The 16896-nt window shown below is 41.1% G+C and overlaps 1 protein-coding gene across 4 annotated transcripts in view; it reads left to right on the top strand.

Annotated features, from left to right (window-relative positions):
- Window positions 1-16896, top strand: part of FBXL2 (F-box and leucine rich repeat protein 2) — a 136744-nt gene that overhangs the window by 50962 nt on the left and 68886 nt on the right. For all 4 annotated transcript variants that reach the window (XR_008443945.1, XR_008443944.1, XM_054019502.1 and 1 more), the window contains exons 3-5: window positions 11348-11402; window positions 13092-13166; window positions 16342-16436. Coding sequence is in view for 2 of the 4 variants with exons in the window: in XM_054019502.1 (XP_053875477.1) it covers window positions 11348-11402; window positions 13092-13166; window positions 16342-16436 (225 nt within the window). In the remaining 2 variants the exon portion in view is untranslated. The remainder of the gene's footprint in view (window positions 1-11347; window positions 11403-13091; window positions 13167-16341; window positions 16437-16896) is intronic.

The following is a 16896-nucleotide window of genomic DNA, read 5'->3' as shown; positions in this document are numbered from 1 at the left end:
TCTTTAAAAGCAGTGTCTGAGCTATAAATACAGACAATGGTCTTACAGTATAAGGAAAAGTTGATTAAAACAAAGGTGATATTATTTATTTAAAGGGTGAATTTTGTTTAAGCCAAAATTAGATACTATTGGAAATCTTCTAGAGATCCTTTTTTTATTATTATTATTTCTAGCAATTCTTTTTCTTTATATGAAGTTTGTAGCAGCTTACTGTTTTAGCAAAGTGGTGACGAAGGGCACCCTCCAGATGGCCTGGAACACTACTGACTTGGCCACCAGAATGGTTGTCTCGGTGGAGAGGCGCCGCTCTTGGCTACAGTCTTCAGGGTTATCCCAAGAGATGCAGGCCATGATCCAGGACCTCCTGTTTGAGGGCGTGGGGCTCTTCTCTGAGCTCACTGACGCAAGGCTGCATGGCCTTAAAGATTTCTGGGCCATCCTGCGGTCGCTGGGCTTCCACACTACACAGCAGGCCAGAAAGTAGTTCTGGCCTCCTCCATCTAGGTTCTAGGGATCTTCCCAGCAGGAGTCCTACAGGGGAAAGGACAAAGGCAAAGGGTTTAAGCACCGCCACCCTTCATCCTCTCGCTCGCCGGCTCAACCTGGCCCTTTGAAACACCCTGGGGGACAGAGACAGGTGTTTTGAAGGTGCGACCGGGGACAGTGCCCCAGTCAAGTACCTGGATCCACCCTCCTGTTCTTTCCTCAACCGCTTACAAGCCTTCTAGTTGGCATGGTTGCAAGTGACATCAGACCGTTGGGTGCTCAACACAATGTCCTTGGGCTACACCCTACAGTTCTTGACTGCTCCTCCCTTCCACCCCCCGCCCCCTCCCTCTTCAGGGACCCTTCTCACGAGCAATTCGCTCAGGAGGTGGGAAACCTCCTAAGGCTGTGAGTGGTGGAGGAGATTCCCTCAGGTTATGAAAAGAAAAGGATTCTACTCCTGATGTTTCCTAATCACAAAAGCAAAACAGGGCCTAAGACCCATCCTGGACCTGTGTTGCCTCAACAAGCATTTCAAGAACTTGAAATTTCGAATGATCTCCCTGGCCTCCATCATCCCCTCCCTGGATCCAGTAGACTGGTATGTCGCCCTCGACTTGAAGGACGCATTTTTCCATTTTCCCAGGACACAGCTGGTTCCTGTTTTGTGTTCAGCCAGCACCATTTCCAATTCATGGCACTGCCCCTTGGTCTCTCGTCAGCCCCGAGTGTATTCACAAAGTGCATGGCACCAGTGGCCGCTTACTTGAGGTGTCGGGGCATTCAAATTTACCCGTATCACGATAACTGACTGATCAAGGGCCAGTCTTGGCATCAGGTGTGGCAGCACCTTGGGCTGGTTTGCTCCACATGTCGCGATCTAGGTCTGTTGATAAACAAGAAAAAATCTCAGGCCCCTACAGGCATGGCTGGCGTCGGTCTATGTCCCCAACAGACACAACATAGACCAGGTATTCAAGATTCTGGACCACATACTGTTGTCGCTTGCTTGGTGGTTGGATCCTGCATCGGTGTTGGCAGGAGTCCCCTTTGTGGCCCCATCCCCATCAGTCTCCCTGGTTTCCGATGCTTTGGATCTGGGATGGGGAGCCCATCTGGGCGACCTCGGCATGCAAGGTTGTTGGTCGAGTTGTGATTGCTTCTTACATGGAAATGTCAAGGAGCTTAGAGCGCTAAGCCTGGCCAGTCAAGCTTTCCTGCCTCAAATAAAAGGGTGGTTCAAGTCCTGATGGCCAATATCGCCGCTATGTTCTATATCAGGATGGCCAACCTGAGCCTGAGGAGCCAGAATTTACCAATGTACATTGGCAAAGAGCCGCAGTAATACATCAGCAGCCCCCCGTCAGCTCCTCACTCCCCCCCTGCTCCCAGTGCTTCCCACCTACCAGCAGCCTTCCCCACACCTGATCAGCTGTTTTGTGGCGTGTAGGAGGCTCAGGGGGAAGAGCAAGAACACGGCAGGCTCAGGGGAGGGGGTGGGAAGGGGTGGAGTGGGGGCAGGGTTTGTGGCAGAGCCAGGGGTTGAGCAGTGAGCACCGCCAGTGAAGGGGGATGTTCTAGAGCAGGGGTGGCCACCCTGAACCTTAGAAGGAGCCAGAATTTAACAATATACATTGCCAAAGAGCCACAGTAATACATCAGCAGCCCCCCATCAGCTCCACCCTTCCCCCCCGCTCCCAGTGCCTCTGGCAGCCCCGCCAATCAGTGCCTCTCCCTCCCTCCCCGAGGGAGGAGCGAGGGCACGGCAGGCTCAGGAGAGGGGACGGAAAAGGGTGTAGTGGGGGCAGGGCCTGTGGCAGAACAGTGAGCACCCCCCAGCACATTGGAAAGTTGGCGCCTGTAGCCCCAGCCCTGGAGTCGGTGCCTATACAAGGAGCCACATATTAACTTCTGAAGAGCCTCATGTGGCTCTGGAGCTACAGGTTGGCCGCCCCTGTTTTATACCAACAAGCAAGGTGGAGCCTGGTCCTCAGCCCTTTGCCAAGAAGCCATCAGGCTCTGGAATTTTCTGTGTTCAGCATGCCATTCATCTCGTGGCCGCTGACCTCCCCGGGGCCAAGGTGGGAGATTCCCCAGGTGGACTTGTTTGCATCCAGGCACAACAGAAAGTGCCATGCTTTCTGTTCGATTCGGTGGGGGGGGGGGGGGGCCGACAGAGGCACCCTGTTGGACACTTTCCTGCTCCTGAGGTCAAGGGCTATGATGTACGCCTTCCCTCCAGTGCTATTAATTCACAGAGTCCTCGTGATGATCAAGCAGGACAGAGCGAAAGTAATCCTCGTAGTGCCGGTTTGGCTGCGCCAGCACTGGTTTGGCACATTGCTGGAGCTCTCGGTGGCTGCCCCATTACAGCTACCGCTCTGGCCGGACCTGTAGTCTCAGAACAATGGCAGACTGTTGCATCCGAACCTGACAGCGCTGCTTCTGACGGCCTGGCTGCTGCATGGTTGAATGCGGATGAGCGGCTGTGCTCAGATGGTGTCCAGGTCCTGTGGGGCAACAGAAAACCCTCTACCAGAGCAACCTACCTGGCCAAATGGAAACAGTTTACATACTAGACTTCAGATAAAGGCATTGGATCCAATCCTGGATTACCTCCTGCATCTTAAACTCCAGGGTCTGTCTCTTTCATCTGTTAAGGTCCACTTGGCCTCTATTTCAGCCTTTCATCCTCCGCTTGAGAACAGGTTGGTTTTCACCCACAACATGACTGCCAGGTTCCTCAAGGGCCTAGAGTGCCTATACCCTCATGTCTGGGACCCCATTCCTCCGTGGGACCTAAATCTCGTGCTGTCACAATTCACGGGAGCACCCTTTGAGCATCTGGCTTCCTGCTCCCTCCTCCTCCTCTTCTGGAAGGTCGCTTTCTTGGAGGCAATAACATCTGCCCACAGGGGTCTTCGAGATTAAGGCATTTACCTTGGAGCCGTCCTAGACAGTGTTTTACAAGAACAAGGTCCAACTGCGACCACATCCAGCCTTTCTATCCAAGGTTATTTCGCATTTTCATATGACTTAGGACATATTCTTACCTGTCTTCTTTCCTCAACCTCATAAGTCGGAGGAGGAGCGTAGGTTGCACTCTCTGGATGTCAGAAGGGCGCTAGCCTTCTATATTGAGAGGACCAAGCCTTTCGTAAGTCGCTGCAGTTATTTGTTGCAGTGGCCGATAGGATGAAAGATCATCCAGAGCTGGCCCAGAGGATCTCGTCTTGGATTACTGCCTGTATCCGCTACTGGTACAACCAGGCCAAGGTACCCCCTCCGGCGATTGTAACCGCCCATTCAAGGTACAAGACTCTTCGGCAGCTTTCCTAGGCCAAGTGCTGATCCAGGATATCTACAAGGCTGCTACCTAGTTGTCCGTCCAGACATTTACATCGCATTATGCACTTATCCAGCAGGCTCGAGACGATGCTGGCTTTGGTAGTACAGTATTGCAAGCTGTATGACTGTGAACTCCTTCACACAACTCACAGTCAACCTGTGTAACTTGTTGTCAAGGGACGTTGTGACGGCCAAAAGTATAACTGGGTTCAAAAGAGAATTAGATAATTTCATGGAGGATCGGTCCATCAGTGGCTATTTGCCAAGACGGTCAGGGATGCAACTCAATGTTCTGAGTGTCCCTAGCCCCTGACTGCCAGAAGCTGGGAGTGGACAATGGGTGATGGATTGCTCAATGATTGCCCTGTCCTGTTCATTCCATGTGAAGCCCCTGGTATTGGCTACTTTCAGAAAGCAGGATATTGGGCTAGATGGAACATTGGTCTGACCAGTATGGCCATTCCTGTGAGATGGGGGCATTGCATCATGCTTGTTATAAACAGGCCTACTTCTTGGATACACTAAAAAGGGCAGCATCAGTAGTTTAAAGATAAATTAAAAAAGACCCCCCAGAACGGAACATGACCATATATTGGAAGCGTCACTACAAGTACAAGTATAATTAAGTTTGCCAGGAAGAGGGAGGGGAAGAGGGAGCTCCCTTGGCGTGCGAAGCTAGGGGTTAGGAGAAGAAGGGGATTCTATCGGCGTATAGAACTGTAGTTGGGTGAGGGGAAGAGGAAAACTCTATTGACGTATAAAAATAAGCCCAACTGGTGTGAAGGGGTTCGAAATATGGTGAAACTCTATCAGCGTATAAAAATAGCCCAATTAATGTAAAGGGCTTCAAAATATGCTTTCTTGTTTAGCCCCAATAAACCCATCAAATTGCCTGCAAACTGAACTCTGAACTGTTATTTTCCAGCAAACTAAAAACTAAAAGGGAAGAGGGAGCTGGACCCCCACCAACACTGCACAGCAACAATAGCTGCTTTTGATGCTTACTAGGCACAAACTACACAGTATCCACCTTGCCCTATAAAAATGGATATTTATTTTCACCTATCAGGAAAAATTGAGTGTACAGTGTAAGACTCAAGGCTGATTTCAGCTTTTTCAGTTGCATCTGTACTGAAAATGGCATAACCAGGGTAAACATTATAAAAGTTAAACCTTAAAAGGTGAATGGCAATTTTGAGTTTCAAATATCCATATACTTTGAAGGTCTCTCCCTTGGGAAGTTATTGTGTCAAGCCTTTTAGAGAGAAAAAAACAACAAAAGATTTTTTTCAGACTACAACTTCTGACTGTGGGCTAAAGAAAAATGTTCAGCTTTCCCCAGATGTCCCAAAAAGTCTAAAGCAGTTACCAAAAAATGAAAAAAGGAGGACCTGGTCTCTCTCTTCATTTTTCAATCTGGGATTTCTCCACTGGCAGATGATTTTCACTTCTTCAGGGAAACTGATTATATGAATACTGTTATTTCTTGTCTGATTTCTTCAAATGTTGATGGAAAAGAAAAAAAATGTATCTTTTGTATATAGGAGCAGTTATTACAATAAAATTCAAGAGGTTTCAAGGGTATTTTGTGGTCCCTAAGAGATCAGGAGGCATATATTCAATATTGGGCTTAAAATTTGTGAACTATTTGTGTATATATACATGCATACAACACTTCTAGATCAGTCATTATAGCCATAAATCCAGTGGAATATGATTTTTGCATCATTGTGGATTTTTAGGCTGCATATTTTTGGATACCACTTGCATGCTGCCACCAGCAATAATTGAGTTTACTGATGGATCATAATTCTTTGGTATTACATTCTGCCTTTCAGATGACACCATGCCTTGGGTGTTTATAAAAATGAGGGTGGTGGAAGCGGAGGCCCTCAAGAAAAGGAACTGAAATAACTCTGTTTTTGGATTTGGCCTGTCTGATCAGGGCAAAGTCCAGACAACTTCAGCTACAGTTTGCAGGGCTCTACAATTGTGTTGGTCATCTAGGATTAGTAATGAATTATAAGAATGGTTGATCTTTTCCTTTTCCACTTGTTAATGGATTGCATCTGGACATACTTCCAAGATAGTTTAGAGAAAAATCAGTTAAGAGGAAAAGGAAAAAAATTAGGGCTGTCGATTAATTGCAGTTAACTCACGTGATTAACTCAAAAAAATTAACCGCGATTAAAAAAATTAATCGTGGTTAATCGCACTGTTAAACAATAGAATACCAATTGAAATTTATTAAATATTTTGGATGATTTTCTACTTTTTCAAATATATCGATTTAAATTACAACACAGAATATAAAGTGTACAGTGCTCACTTTATATTATTTTTAATTACAAATATTTGCACTGTAAAAATGATAAAATAAATAGTATTTTTCAATTCATCTCATACAAGTTCAAGTTACAAATGTAGGGTTTTTTGTTACATAAGTGCACTCAAACCAAAACAATGTAAAACTTTAGAGCCTACAAGTCCACTCAGTCCTACTTCTTGTTCAGCCAATAGCTAAGAAGGTGACATTAATTACAATGTCATCTGAAAGTGAGAACAGGCATTCACATGGCACTGTTGTAACTGGTGTTGCAAGATATTTACGTACCAGATGCGCTAAAGATTCATATGCCACTTCATGCTTCAGCCATTGTTCCAGAGGACATGCTTCTACGCTGATGACGCTCGTTTAAAAAAAATGTGTTAATTAAATTTGTGACTGAACTCCTTGGTGGAGAATTGTATGTCTCTGACTCTGTTTTACCCGTTTTCTGCCATATATTTCATGTTATAGCAGTCTCAGATGATGACACAGCACATGTTCGGTTTAAGAACACTTTCACTGCAAATTTGACAAAATGCAAAGAAGATACCAATGTGAAATTTCTAAAGATAGCTACAACACTGGACCCAAGATTTAAGAATCTGAAGTGCCTTCCAAATACTGAGAGGGATGAGGTGTGGAGCATGCTTTCAGAAGTCTTAAAAGAGCAACACTCTGATGCGGAAACTACAGAACCCAAATCACCAGAAAAGAAAATCAACCTTCTGCTGTTGACATCAGCGTGGACGCATGCCCTCTGGAATGGTGGTTGAAACATGAATGGACATATGACTCTTTAGCACATCTGGCATGTAAATATCTTGCAATGCCGGCTACAACAGTGCCATGCAAATGCCTGTTCATTTTCAGGTGACATAAACAAGAAGCAGGTAGTATTATCTTCTGGAAATGTAAACAAACTTGTTTGTCTGAGCGATGGGCTGAACAAGAAGTACGACTGAGTGGACTTGTAGGCTCTAAAGTTTTACATTGTTTTATTTTTGAATGGAGGTTTTTTTGTACATAATTCTACAGTTGTAAGTTCAACTTTCATGATAAAGAGATTGCACTATAGTATTTGTATGAGGTGAATTGAAAACAGGGTTGGCTCCAGCGTTTTTGCCACCCCAAGGGGCAGGGAAAAAAAAAAGCCACGATCGGCGGCACTTCTGCCGCCGCTTTATTTTTCGGCGGCAATTTGGCAGCGGGTCCTTCCCTCCACAGTATGATGTGTTGAAGTAATGTAAAGAACTATCCACCCAGCTCTGCCTATTGGTTCAGATATGGAGCTATCCAGGAGAAAGGAGAATCTATGCAATATGAACTTCATTTCCAGCTCCCCTATGCTAATCCATGCCCAAGTACTAAGAGGAAATTAATCTTCCTGCTGGCTGCATTAACTTCTGCATAACTCTGGTTGTGAAGGACCGGTGCACTGTAGGTCTATCAGCTGTCCTATTGGGTATATTTTACATTTCAAACAAACAAAAAACACTCAAGTTAAGTGCTGAGAAGTCAGAGTCTGTACTTCTCAATCTTTTTTTTTTTTTTTCCATTCAGACTCCAAAGTCCTTTTTCTGCCTCTCTCTAGCTAATTCTGGTAAGGAATTGTCAGCTAAGGAAGAGTCAGTGTAAAAGTACACATTGTTTTGCAAGTGCATAAAGGACAAATCCCATACTCTGAGGACTCTTACGCAAATCGAGCTTGAACAAATGTAATATGTATTAAATTCAGATGCAAGATGGCATGTAAACTTTGTTAGTGATTGCATTTGATTTGTGAGGCTTCATGAAAGATGTAGATTTTACAGCAGGATTAGAAGGCTACAAGAGAGACTACTTGGTGTTAGGAATTATAAAGCTCTTCTAGTCAAACGAGTCATTAAAATCATTTTAAAGCTGAAGTGTGGTAGAGACAAATGGAGAGGTTAGAGAGAACTGGACAGAGGGAAGGAAGAAAAATAGGGGAATCGGAGGAAATGAGAGCAGTTTTTGCCATGGTTGACTGTTGACTTTGAGCATATTGGATTCTGTTCACTTCACAGAGTCGCTTGCTGTTATTCCCAAGACTTTATTTGCTATATTTTGCACTTGAGCTAGGTGAAATTACGTAGACTCTGTTGTTGAGAAGATGGCATGGAATTGCCTAATTTGGCATTCATTCCGCAAACATAGTGGGAGAAGGAATCCCTATTCAGGATAGAGATTAGCCAACTCCAAGAGGTCTGGAACCTGATCAGAAGCCTCGTTGAAGTTAATGAGGGCTTTTCCGTTGACTTCAATGAACTCTGAATCAGACATTTATATCAGTATCTGCAGAAACAAATTTCTGTTAGATTGGTCAATAATACGGAAGGCAGATAATTGTCTTTTCAAGATGATATGAATGAAATAAGCAAGAAGAATGGAAATCTTTTTGCTTAATATTTCAAGCAGAAATAATGGCCATGGATGAATTTATGGCATTGGTGAAATGACTCATAGCAATTATAGCTAAACAAGTCAATGGTATCTCATGCTATCAGCTGTAATACTTAACAATTGCATAGCATATTATACCTTCAAAGTGCTGACAAGCATTAATTAATGCCTGTAAAGAAAAAATGAGGTCTGATGCATATGTTCTGTTATTGCCATTATTTAAGTTGTCTGTTTCACGAGGACAACTTGGCTGACTTCCAAGGATGGTAGAAAAGTTGACTTCATCAGATAAAACTAAAAACTTCTCCAATTGAAGGTCAAATTAAAAAGATTCTCCTTGTAATGCAAAGCAACTCCCTATACAAAGTTGCCTCTGCTAGAATAATGGCCAACTGCCAGAGGAGAAAGAAATAAAAGCCTAATTGTATGTTTGACCTTTGTGTTCTTTCCTTCTTTTAAAACAGAATATTGATGTATTAATGTGCACCATCATAACCAGTGAAACATCGGGACACACTATTAGACATTTCAGAGTAATGGGATCTACAAACTCCTTTCCTCTTCACTTCTTCACAGATCTCTGTATAATGTTACCTATGACAAAATGAATGACTAGTATGAAAGCCAAAACGCTCCTCCTCTTCTCCATTCAAACAAGAGTGCCACAAAATGGTTTGTCACAGCTCTTTATTTTTTGACTAGATAGAATGTGAAGGCAAATTTACTGAAATACTTTGGACGACTGTTTTGAAATCAGCATGTATAAATCTGAGACCTTCCAAATCCATTCATATGGTGTTGGTATTTAGTTTTATAAAGTACCTTGAGCTTCAAATGGGTATTCCAATCACAATAAATATTGTCAAAAATGCTTTTGTAAAATGCCATTCATACCTTACAAAGGTGCTCATTCTTCTGTTTGAATTTGCATGGTAAATGGATTTATTTTAATTCATGTATATTTTTATGTATTGAAAAATAGAATGTGTTCAAATGTGATAATGGAATATCAGGAAAGACCATTTTTAAAACCTGGGTGTCAAAAATTAGGTATCCAAGTGGCATTTTGTAGATTCTGTCAACTTCCATGGGTATTGAACTGAAAAATTGGCAACTTATTTAGGTTCCTAATTATGGGTTTAGGTGCCTTGATTTAAGCTTTAAAGTTTGAAAATGTTTGTCAGATTTTTTAGATCATTTTTAATAATCATCATCTCTTCACCAACACATCAGCTGTATTTACCATCGGTGTTAAGATTTTAGTACAAGATGATACTGATATCAAGTTAAGATTTTCATAATTTTTAGGGTAAAAATGTTGATGGCCTCATGAGCAGGTAATGTTTTTTAACTTTAGTATATATTCTTATGTGTGATTGTAGTAGAAAATAGTTTTGGAAAAGAATCTGCATTTTTGTGCTTACACCAATATTCTTTCCTCCCCTGAGAACATCCCCTGAGCTGCCTTTATTGATATTTGGAACATGTGTTCATCTTGCCAATGCAAATCTCCTTCAGAATTGAACAATGAGAGTAGACAGGTTTACAGAAATGGTATCGTGTTTAGATAGTAATGGTGAATACTGAACTCCTGTGTCATTCTTTCTTGTAGAGTAAGTCTAATTTTTTTAAATTATTGAATTTCACAGGCTTAGTGAGCAATATGTGACCTATTAGAAATCTGGACAGTTCTTCTTGGAGTGCTTGTTCATGTCCATTCCAATCAGGTGTGTGCGCGAGCACGTGCACGTTGTCCGGAAGATTTTTCCACTAGCAGCATCCGTTGGGTCGGCCTGGACGCCCCCTGGAGTTGCGCCTTCATGGCGCCTAATATAGAGCCCTGCCGATCCAGCCCTTCAGTTCCTTCTTACCGCCAGTGACGGAGAGACGATACGGCCTTTGGAAGAGCAGTACTCCAATCAGTGGATAGCTCCGACCCCACCTCCTAAATTCGGCTTGATAGTCACCTGATTGGAATGGACATGAACAAGCACTCGAAGAAAAAACGGTTACTCACTTCTCGTAACTGTTGTTCTTTGAGATGTGTTGTTCATGTCCATTCCAATACCCACCTTCCTACTCCTTTGTTGGAGTAGCCGGCAAGAAGGAACTGAGAGGTTAGTGGGTGGGTTGGACTCTATATTAGGCACCATGAAGGCACGATTCCAGAGGGCATCCAGGCCGACCCGACGGATGCTGCTAGGGGGAAAATCTTCTGGCCAATGTGCACGTGCGTGCACACACCCCTGATTGGAATGGACTGATCAAAAATAGCATATGTATCCTATTTCCAAATGATTGTTCTCTAAACCTTCTTCTAAATCTTTGCTTTTGTTTTTTAGTAATTACTCTTTTAGAAAGTGGCACACCATAAAATGTTTATGAACTAGTTTCTCTTTAATCTAAAAATCAGCTTTAGAATTGGTTATTAGTAGTACTTGTTTGGTCATGAATTCTCTAGTAATACATACATAGAAGCCAAAATTCAGATGCCAGCATCAACAGCTGCAGCTGTGCACTAGTTCTGCTACATTGAGGTCCTCCACAGCCCTGGACAAAGAGGGTGGATTTGCCCCTTAGTCAGTATATATAAATGTTGTCAGCCTATCCGATACAAGTTTGTAGTATTGCAGAGTTAAATGTAATCTAATTTTTTATGTAACTTGAATTTTTTCCTATGATTATGAAACTGTGAGCCTGTATATTAGACTGGATTAGTAATAAAACATCAGCATAATTTGATTCTGTTCTTTTTCTTCCTAGAATATTTTCCTTCTTGGATATTGTCACTTTGTGCCGATGTGCGCAAGTTTCCAAGGTACAGTATTTGCTTTACTTGGGTCATTTGTGCACTGAGAAGGACTATTTTATTAATTACCAGCAAACAATGGGCTTTAGATCAGGCTCTTAGAAATCAAAGGGAATCTTACCATTGACTTTGATGAGCAATGGATAAGAAACTGAGAGCCCTAGTCTGCAATCAGATATGCAGAATGAATCACTGTGTGTCTGGAGTTTTCTCTTAAGGGGTGGTGGGGTGGGGGCAAGAGATGTGCAATGATACATGCTTTGTATATGCAGAAAGAATTAGGCCTTTTTTGGTATAGTGGCATTTGCTATTTAAAATTTGTGGCTTTATAACACTATTTTTCAGAAGTATTTTGTGCTTAAAATTCCATGTAGCTCTGTTAATATTCAACATATGTTTAAGAAGTGTATCCACTGTGTTTGCCAAATGCTGAAGGTATTAAATAAATCTACTACCAGTAGAGAAAAGGGCACTCATGTGAAGACAATTGAAAAGGCATATCTAAATACATTTTTATGTTCATCTAGCTTGTTTTGCTTGAATTAAAATGAAATAGATTTTATTCTTACATGAAGTGTGTACAAAAACAAACCTTATATACACCAAGCTAGCATAGTGAACTTTTTTCTGTATTATTTCAAAAGGCAGGCTTTAAAATTTTCACTTCACTTTTTTTTTTTCAGTGAAATTCAAACCTTTTTTTTTTCTAATTCAGAACATAACTATATTATTCCTGCTTCCATCCCACCATGAACTGTGATTTAATAAGCTAAGCAGCATCAATCTTGGTCAATATCTCCAGCTAAAACCTAGAGTGCTGCAGAAAATAATGTTGATGAATCAGTAGGTGGTAGTCTTCCCTCTGAGTCAGTATTGAACTGGTTGAGTAACCAGATGTCTCAGCAGTTTCTATTGAGTAAGGAATTCCTTTTCACTTTCTAGCCTGAACAGTTGTGTAGAGGTGATGTGTGCTATTTAACAGCTGCCATGTTTCACCCCAGTGGTGGTGAAGAAATGTGCGTGTGCGTGTGTGTGTGTACGTACTATATAATAAAATATGGTCCAATCCTGAGAGGGTCTGAGTGCCTCCATTCCCATGAAAATAGGGGGGTTCAGAGAAGGTAGCATCTTGCAGAAGGTATTCTGCTCCTCTCAGGACTGAGCCAATAGTTTGTAAAGTTTATAAAGAATTTTGAAGTTGAAAACCTCTATATAAATACATTTATTTCAAGCGTTCCCAACTCTTCCTTTTTATTCTTTGACTAGAAGCAGCTATGTTTTAAATTCTTCTTCTTTACATACAGCTCTAAGAAAAATAATTTATTGAACAATGAACTTACTAAAATTGCTTTAAATGATGAGGTTAAAATTCTGCCATTATACTGTGTATGTGTGTGGTTTGCATTTAAGTCAATGTTCATGCACATATCCATGGGCAGAATTTGGCCCTTACAGTCTGAAAACACACAATCCCAGGATTTAAAAGACTCAGTCCAACAGAATCTGTTTTTAGCAAGCTACTTTTTTCATAACCCTCAATGCCTAAATCACTTTTGATTTACATACAAACTATTGCATTCTGAAAGAATAATTGTGTCGTGTCTGTGATTTCAAGACACTCATACTATAGCGATGAGGGGAGGGCTATATAAGTACCTGATAGAGAAGATTTATTAAACATATATATGTTTTTTCTAGGCATGGAATGTCTTGGCTCTGGATGGAAGTAACTGGCAAAGAATAGATCTTTTTAACTTTCAGACAGATATAGAGGTTAGTACTGTAGTTTGTTTGTCTTTACATGGGATGTTAAAAGGATAAACTGTCTTAATTATCCCAGAGACCTTATTGACAGTATAAGTATCTCAATCTTAAAATACAAAATGGTAATGCTATGAAGGAACAGATAGAAAAAGCAGGTAATTGTATTTGGCTCACTTTTTACCTTGGAATTGTATCGGAGTTTTGATCTTCAGCTAAGTGACAAATAATTTATTTATTTTGGTTTAAGTAATTCATGTACACACATTGTTCACAAAAGGTATGGGATTGACATGATTCTATGATACTGACTGTTCTGGAGACTCAAGAATTCTGTTCATAGAACCAGAGCCGGCTCCAGGCACCAGCCGACCAAGCACATGCTTGGGGCGGCACCTTCTAAAAGGCGGCCAATCTTGGGGTGGTGGGGCAGCGCTCTGTTTTTTTTGTTTTGTTTTGTTTCGGTGGGGCGGCGCTCGGGGAGGTTTTTTTTGTTTGTTTTTGTTTCTGCGAGGCGGCGCTCGGGAAGGGGGGTTGTTACGGCGGGGCGGCGTATGTTTTGTTTTTGTTTGGGGCGGCAAAAAAGTTAGAGCCGGCCCTGCATAGAACAGGTATCATATAGACAGTGAAAATGTCCCTCTAAGGTTCCTCAGTCTTGACTGAGACCCTCAGAATTACTTCTGGGGATGAGAGGGTAGTTTAATTTCCATGCCCATTCATTCTCTGGCCTCCCAGCTGAGAGCGCCATTTAGTTCTGAAGGTAATATAGAGACTTGTTAAATAGAAGTTGGTATTTAGATCAAAACCTCACTTTTCATAGGCTACTCAACTGCTGTAAAATGGTAAACAATTTCTGTTACTGCAGATGTGGGCTGGATGTGAACCACTTAATTGCCCCATAGCTCATTACTGCTTCTGCAGGCCATTCAGTTCCTAACCCAAATAATAGGTTTAATTCTTAATTGAAAACTGAAATTCAGGTACATGTGGATTAAAATCCTTCTCGCTATATAAGAAAAGGACTAAAACATAAGGAAAGCATGATTGTGTTAGACTATAAAAAGAGATTTGTATCAAAACTAGTAAAGCCATGAAACAAAAAATGACCTCTTTTGAATGTTTTTAGTGTTGAGAGAAAGATTTAGGAACAAATCATATGGAAAATTACTTAACTGACTCATTAACGGTACATTTACTGAGTCGTACTAGAAATTAAAACCCAGAAGAAAATAGTCTCATTCTCCTCTGGCATTCTTGCCCCATGTTTAAATTCCTGTCTTATATGAATAAAATCTATATGATGATCATTGGATAAATTTTGCTAAACATTGTCCAAACATACAAAGCATAGAAATTCACCAATTTAACTTAAATTCTGCCAACAGCACTTTGAAACTTCATTGTCAGCTTCTTTTTGGTATTTTAAAAGCCAACAATAGATACTGGTTATTATGGGGATCGGTACTGAAGTGGAGAACAGATTCCAGAGCCTGCAAGCATTTAAACATATCTTTACAGGTTGGGAGTGATTAACTGCTACTCCTGTTTATTTGCACATAGAAGGCTGAAAATATTTTTGCTTCTTATTTCTGAGCAGTAATAAATGTATTTTAGAACTATGAGCTTTCTAACTGATAAACGTATCTGATGCTTGAAGATTCTGTTTTTTAGAAGGACAGTACTGGATTATTATGCTTTTGGTTTTGGACATATGTTTTTCACATGGTATAATTTTTCTAATTATTTGATTATACAATGGATTTGTAGCATAGCCTATGTGCTACAAGGCAGTATTGTGTTCTTGATATGTCCTGGGACAACCATGTTATAATCTGGTCCCAGGATGTGGTTGATTTTCAGTATAAATTATCCCTTTATCATTTAGATTTAAAACAATACAGTGGCTGCTATACTTTGAATTTCATCTCAATAGTAATTTAAACTTACCTTTTAATTAATTTATTTACTGTTTAAGGCACACTCCATGATTTTTAGTGTCTAGCAAAGTTATGAATTTAAGCTCACAAGCTCATCTTTTGAAAGTGTTGTGCAGGTTTCCTTTGAGGATGAGGACTGATAGGCCAGGTACAGAGTGATCACTTTATGAAAAGTACAGGAGTACTTGTGGCACCTTAGAGACTAACAAATTTATTAGAGCATAAGCTTTCGTGGGCTACAGCCCACTTCTTTGTTAGTCTCTAAGGTGCCAGAAGTACTCCTGTTCTTTTTGCGGATACAGACTAACACGGCTGCTACTCTGAAACCTGTCTTTATGAAAAGTGTTCACCCACTGATGATGGTGTTTTTATCTTATATCAATTTTCTGTGTGAGTTCATTTGAGAGCATAGTGATTGTCTGGTCTCAAACACATGGTTGCTATTGGGGCAGTTAGTGCCTTGGATGAGGTACACCAAATGCTTTGATGGGGATGTGTGGGACCCATGAATCTTGAAAGGTGTGTGTGTGTGTGTGCGCGTGTGCATGCGTGTTGATCATTGTAGCTGTGGAGATATGTCTGCAGGTTTTGCATCAGTTGTTCTGGCAGGGTCTGGTGCCGCTTTAAGCTGATGTGTCCCACTCTGTGGGGAGCTTGCTTCTGATGATGAGCTTGGAGAGATTAGGGGTTGTTTGAAGGCCATACTTGATGTGGATTCTTTCATCAACTTAGTTACTGCCGCTTGGAAAGGCGGATTAGCTACAGTGAAAAAATCCCTCCTGTCGCTGTAGGAAACATCTACTATGTGGCACTACAGGAGCACAGCTGCAGTGCTATAGCGCCTGTAGTGTAGACAAAGTCTTAAATATGTAATAACTCAGTGGGATGACTAATGCGCATCAGTGTTTGCAAGATTGGGGCCTAAGTGTACAAGTATCTTTTTCAAAAAACTTTGTTTCAGCGATATATTACCATAGAGTTTTGCTGAAGCAAATAGTAGTTCTTTTCACCAGATTGCCTGAAGGCTCAGTCAACACCACTGAAGTCAACGGGAGTTTGGCCATTTACTTCAATTGGAGTTGGTACAGCTCTTCAGTGAGCAAGTACTTTTTTCCTTATGTACTTTAGAAATCTCCTTCTGGAGGAGGATGGCAGGGGTAGGAACTCAGCATTGAAATTTCATATTTGTTTAGAATATTAGGTGTGTCAAAACAACATTTTATTAAAACTTTATTTTTATCTTGTTTAAGGGTCGTGTGGTGGAAAATATTTCCAAAAGGTGTGGTGGATTCCTGAGACAGCTTAGTTTGAGAGGATGTCTTGGTGTTGGAGACTCCGCTTTGAAGTAAGTAATCTATCCACAACTTGATTTAGTCATATTCGTACAAATCTTAATGACTTAATCTAGTCACTCAATGTGAATTCCAGTTTGGGCAGAGAATAGTTAATGTTTTCTTGAAATGAATTAAGTAATTATCATTTTTTGTTTTCCCAGCTATTACTGATTTTGAATATTTTAAATGCTTGACAGTGGAACATATTTTTGCAGACTAGTTGTTTGCACCTAAAAAAAAAAAAAAAAGTTTTTTGGTGTAAGTATTCAACAAATTTGTGGTGAACAGTTTATTTCTTCTCTTTTCATGACTAGTCTTAAAATATAAACCATATTTTCTCAATAGAAGCCTTGTTGCTTTTAAATACCTAAGCCATATATAGAACCAACCAAATTTTCTTTTCAGCATAAAAAAAAAGTTGGCAAGAAACAATGCATTCTTTTTCAAAATGAAAAACCCTTACTATTAACA

This window comes from Malaclemys terrapin, chromosome 2, assembly GCF_027887155.1.
Source record: "Malaclemys terrapin pileata isolate rMalTer1 chromosome 2, rMalTer1.hap1, whole genome shotgun sequence".
NCBI classification, from domain to species: domain Eukaryota; kingdom Metazoa; phylum Chordata; order Testudines; family Emydidae; genus Malaclemys; species Malaclemys terrapin.
This window is presented reverse-complemented; position numbering and strand designations above follow the sequence as displayed.